General features: G+C 53.6%; 1 protein-coding gene across 1 annotated transcript in view; it reads right to left on the bottom strand.

Annotated features, from left to right (window-relative positions):
• RPS19BP1 (ribosomal protein S19 binding protein 1) overlaps positions 1 to 1260 on the bottom strand; it is a 3180-nt gene extending 1920 nt beyond the window's left edge. The window contains exons 1-2 of the mRNA XM_007453995.1: positions 1209 to 1260; positions 918 to 1046 (exon numbers count right to left, since the gene is read on the bottom strand). Coding sequence (XP_007454057.1) covers positions 918 to 1046; positions 1209 to 1260 — 181 coding nt within the window. The remainder of the gene's footprint in view (positions 1 to 917; positions 1047 to 1208) is intronic.
• Positions 1261 to 5414: the final 4154 nt, after the last annotated feature.

Here is a 5414-nt window from a genome sequence, read left to right as displayed (position 1 = left end):
CCCCCTGCATTCCTGCCCACTCCAGCTCCTCAAGTCTGTAGGTCTCGTTAAGTGGCGCCACATCCCCCAAGATATTCCGTACTCGCTGACTCCCTCTTCCTCCATCCTCACAGCCAATTCACCACTGACGCCATCAATGCCCCCTCCTCACCGCATCTTCCACCTGCACAATTCTCTTATCTCTGCACCATCACCACTGCCCAGGCCATAGCATCTTGAAGCAGTAGGTGGGATCAGGGCTCTGGAGACAAGCTGCCTGGTTTCTACCTGTACTATCTGGGCAGGGGCCTGTTTCTGCTTCTGTAAAATGGAGGTAATGATAGTGCCGACCTCACAGGGTTGCTGGGAGCAATTACATGAGCAAACATTTGTACGAGGCTTAGAACAGCACCTGGCACACGGAGTATTAATTTTATTTAATGCTCCGTCTCTGACCCTCGTTCTCTGTATGTCACTTTGACCAGGCTTCTTTTTTTTTCGAGATTTCAAAGGCAATAAACTTCTTTCTGACTCCGCATATGCCATTCTCTCTAGAATACTCTTCCCCCGGTTCACTCGTATACTTCCATCGGGTCTGGGCTTAACTGTTGCTTTCTCAGAGAAGCCCGATTTGGCCTTTCATTCTAAGTCCCTCTCAGAGCACCACAGTCTTAATGCATAGACCCCATCACAGCAACCATACGCTGATTTTGAAACTCTTCGATGCTTCTCTCCCTACTAGGGCTGTAGACCTTGAAGGCCGGGACAATGTGATTCGTTCACCTCCGTGTTCCCAGGGTCCCGCCCCGCGCCCGTCGCACAGCAGGTATTCTAGAAACTCCTGGGTAACATTTCAAGCCCTCACTCTAGCGCCCCTTCCTCCCCGGCACCGCCCCCCGACCCCGGGAGCAGCGCGTCCAGCCCCTTCCCGAGCTCACCCAGCGCCGATTTGGGCACCTTTCCCTTGGCCGAGTTCCGCAGTTTCTGGGCCTGGGCCGCCTTTGCCTTCCGCGTCCGCTTCATCGGAGCCTCGCTCGTCTTGGTTTGGCCTGGAGCGTCCCTGGGGGCTGTAGGGGAAGAGAGGAACCGACTCGGTTCGGAGGGCGCTCAGGGTTCCCATCCCACCGAGGCTAAGCCCGGTCTGGATCGTTCGCACCCTCGGGGCTCCTGCCCCCAGCCCCTGCCGCCTTCCCGCCCAGGCTGGACGTCTCTGGGAAGAAGCTCCTCACCCTCAGGCACCCCCAAAAGCTCCAAACCTCGCCGCAGCAAGGAAACCGACATAGCGGTGCTTAGCTCCGCCCACACGCCTCAACTACTTCCGCCTTGGCCGCCCTTGTCGTTTCGGTGGAAACGCGAGCTAGAACAAAAGGTTCCGCAGTGGGCGGGCGGAAGTGCCCGCCTTCCTTAGGACGCAGGCGTTAGGTTTACCACTGGGCGGGATCTGGAGGCGGGGCCAACGCGCCGAAGGACGCACTTGTCGTCCAATCGCAACCCCACCGACCCTTTGGGAGCCAGGCCCCGCCTTCTCCCGGAAGCCGTCCACCGCTAGCCCAGCCTGGTGGGTCAGTCCTCTCCCGTCAGGCGTATCCGTAGTGGGCGAGCCCGGGGTGGGGACGGAGTGTTAGTATTCTCAATTTTTACGAAAAAGGGGAATGTATTTTTGGAAGTATTTTTTCATATACTTCAACCAGAGCAACATATCGCACAGATCTAGTTCGGGATGAGAATCCAGCTATCTTCCATTAGAGACATTTGCAAAAATGCAAAACAATATCAGTGTTTTCCCACTATTTTGTTTTGTTTTCATTAAAATATGTCACTTATGTTAATATGTGGGCTTGTTATTGTTGTTTTAAATGAATTAATAAGTATTTTTAAAAATTCTGTTTTAGTTTCTAACATGGTAACTCTTGTTAGATAGTTACACATACAAAAGCTCTTTGAGACCTGAATTTTTTTAAGAGTAAAGAGTTCTTAGACAAAATAGTTTGAGAACTTCTGGCTTAGAAATTAGTACTCTTCTTGCTGTGGGGAGGAAACCTGTCTTGTTCACTGCTCCATCTGCAGCTCCTAGCCCAGTACTTGGCATGCAGAGGCACTCAATAAATCAGTGGTGAATGAGGGGGAACCACTGAATTCACCTTACAAACATGTTCTGAGATCCTTTTGTATACCTGACGCTGTAGAGTGTAGGACATGGAGGTGACTCAGTTGGTCCTTTGTGAATGAACCTCACTAACCTCCATCAGCTAGTCCAGGAGGGAAAAACCTAAACAGACGTTAATAATAACAAACACTGTGTCAAGGTGCTGTCTTAAGTGTTTTACATTTGTTAACTCACTTATACCACCACTGCCCTCCCCTCCTCTGGAGCAGGAACAACTGCTCTCCCCATTTTACAAATGAGGAAATGGGCACAGAGAGGCCAAGGAACCTGTCCAGGTCACAAGGTGGTATCAGAGCTGGGAATCAAGACAGACAGCCTGGCCTGAGCAGTTATGCACTGCTCCCCAGTGCCAGCCACCCAGGAGAGCATTGCTGGGGCGCTGGGTGGGAGTCAGGAGGACTCTGGAGAAGAGAAGCTGGCCATATGGGAGGGGAGTATCTCAGGCAGGAGGATCCTGTAGCGAGGGCATGTCCCTTGGGACAGGAGTGGCCCCAGAGGAGCAAGGAGGGCTGCATGGTTTCATTGGCATCAGGCTCCATGGATTTGCCCTGAGGGTTGTGGGTCCCCTGGAGCTCAGTGATGCTGTCAGACAGGCTCTTTTTCTCCTGCTTCTGAAATAGCCAGATTGTCTTTTAATTTCTTTTATTATCTTCATTTATTGTTTTATTTTATTTTATTTTATTTTATTTTTTGGTTGCACCGAGTCCTAGCTGTGGCAGGAGGGCTCCTTAGTTGTGGCATGCAAACTCTTAGTTGTGGTATGCATGTGGGATCTAGTTTCCTGAGCAGGGATCAAACCTGGGCCCCCTGAACGAGGAGCATGGAGTCTTAACCACTGCCCACAAGGGAAGTCCCACTCACTTATTGTTTATTGACTGTTTCCTCACCCATTCTCCACTGTAAACTCTACAAAGGCAGGGATCTTTCTTTGTTCACTAGCGCCTGGAACAGAGCCTGGCATATAGTAAGGGCTCCATAAATGCACGAATCAGATAGATGAAGGCAGAGATGTCCAGGTGGGATGAGTGAGTCTGCCCCTCAGGAGGGCAAAGGACCAAACTCCACCGTACCTCTTTTTCCTCCCGACCTGGGGTGGTCAGAATACGGTCCCCAGGGTGGAGGGACATTTTGTGTTCCAATGTCCCAGCGAAGCAGTAGGTTCCTGCAGAGTCTCTGCCAGACTCTGGAGGGGCCGAGCGGCCACTCTGGCCACTAGGTGGCGCCGCAGGACAGCTTTCTCGCGCTGGGCGGCTCCGCGATCTGGTCCGCCGCCGTCCAGGCTGGGGTGTCCGAGAGTGGGGTCTGGACGGCCCTCGACGTCAGCTGGCTCTTTGCGGCCATCCCTGCGTGGCCCTGGCTTCCGGCTGTCCCTGCCCCGCGGCCTTCCAAGACTGAATGGGGAAGCTGAGGCAGAACCACCAGGCTGGGCTGCCCAGCGGGGACATGAGGATTTTTACCGGAAAGGTGTGCACATGACAGCTGGGCACTCACTCGCTCAATCCCTTAATAGACAGTGCCTCAGTTTGTTTATCTGTTAAATGGGACTTAGCTCCGTAATAAAGTGGGTGTGAGGAGCCAGTAAGTTAATACGGGTAAAGTTCTTATTACCCGAATAGGGACTGGGTGGGTCAGTGATGTTACAGACGGGTCCGCCCCACACTGAGCAAGAAAGACGTGCCCGCATATGGGCACCTAAGAAGTGCCAGGCCTGTATTTGGACCCCTGATGGGACAGGCTCTGAAAGGGCAGCTCCCTCCTGCTCTGTCCCTGTCCCTGTGGGAGGCGGGGGGCGGGAGTCGTGAGGTCTCACAGGTGGGTTCCTGTCCTGGTTGCCTGGCTTCAGGGTGCTTTCCTGCTCTCAGCCTGTTTCCTCATCTACACGTGGAAACGCTGGGCCTTGGCCCTTCTCTGGATGCCCCTCGGTGCCTGCTCAGCCCAGGCCCTTGGCCACACAGGAGAAGCATCACAGTGAGGCCACCTCCCTGGCCTCTGTCGCCCATGTGCCCCGTCCCGGTCTCCTTCCTGGCCTTCCTGGAACCAACTTAACCTCACCAGGCCTTGGTGGGGGGAACCCCAAGGCTCAGAGGGAGGTAGGGTCGTCTGCAGGGTCACAGGGTATTTCAAGAGCAGAGGGAAAACTAGAACCCAGGTCTCTGAGTCCTGAGCAATAGCGTGGGTGAGCGTGTGTGTGTGACCTTTTTGAATTGTGTGTTGGGGGGGACACCGGGGATCTTGTAATTTGCTTTTGCCTCCCCATCTTTCTGTGTGTCTCTGTCTCCTTATCTCTGACTCTTTCCTTCTCTTCCACAGTCACCACACCCCCTCCCCCCAAGTTCCTGGCCTTTCTCCACCTTCAAATTGAAAACCCAAATGGAATTTCCAATTGCCTCTTCTGACGGTGATTGCCTGGCCCTCTCCCTTCTCTCTGCTGCCTGGCCCTGCGTTACTTCCAAGGCCCCTCTCCCTCCCTCCCTCTCACTTCCTACTCCTGCCATCAGTGGCTTTGAAGTGTGTTCACAAGAGCTCTCAAGAGAAAATCCATTTCTGTGCTGTCTGGTTCTAAATGGATGAGGAATGGGCTCCTTTAGGCCTCTGGTTTCATCACGTCCTTCTCAGGGTCTCTGGAGCTTTGTTTTCTGAGAGGTGATGCTCCTGTCTCAGGTCTCATTTCCTCCTGACCAGGCTGTCACCAGGCAATCACTCCTCCTCAGTCCTCCCGGGTGGGGGAGGGCACCATGGGCAGAGGGAAGGGTTGGGAGATGGGCAGGGCTGGGGGAACCCCCAGGGGGCTGGGACTGATGCAGATGCTCTGGGCTTCACAGCCTGGGCTCACACAGCTGTGTACCCCAAAGCAGGCCACCTTCTTTCTCCACACCTGTTTCCTCCTCTGTGAATTGGGCTTTGACAAATATTGTCCAGCCCTCCTCCCACGGCTGAGGGTGGTGGGGACCCAGAGCTCCTGGCTCCGGGGTCCTGAGGTCTGGAGAGAGCATGCGTTCTGGAGCCAGGCTGTGTAGGTTCCGATTCTGGCTTTTTCATTCACTAGCTGTGTGACTTTGGGTAAGTCACATAACCTCTCTGTGCCTTGGTTTCCTCATCTGTATGTTGATTATAATAACGGTCTCTACGTTGCAGGGTGGCTGTGAGGATTGAGTACAAAGTATATACTTGGAACAGTACGTTGGGCACAGAGTAAGCACTATGTGTTTGAAAATAAAGGATTGCCATGTGGGCCAGCAGTGTGCCCGTGGGACCCGTGTCCACATTT

The sequence above is a fragment of the Lipotes vexillifer genome, unplaced genomic scaffold (genome assembly GCF_000442215.2).
Source record: "Lipotes vexillifer unplaced genomic scaffold, Lipotes_vexillifer_v1.1 scaffold382, whole genome shotgun sequence".
Lineage (NCBI taxonomy): Eukaryota > Metazoa > Chordata > Mammalia > Artiodactyla > Lipotidae > Lipotes > Lipotes vexillifer.
This window is presented reverse-complemented; position numbering and strand designations above follow the sequence as displayed.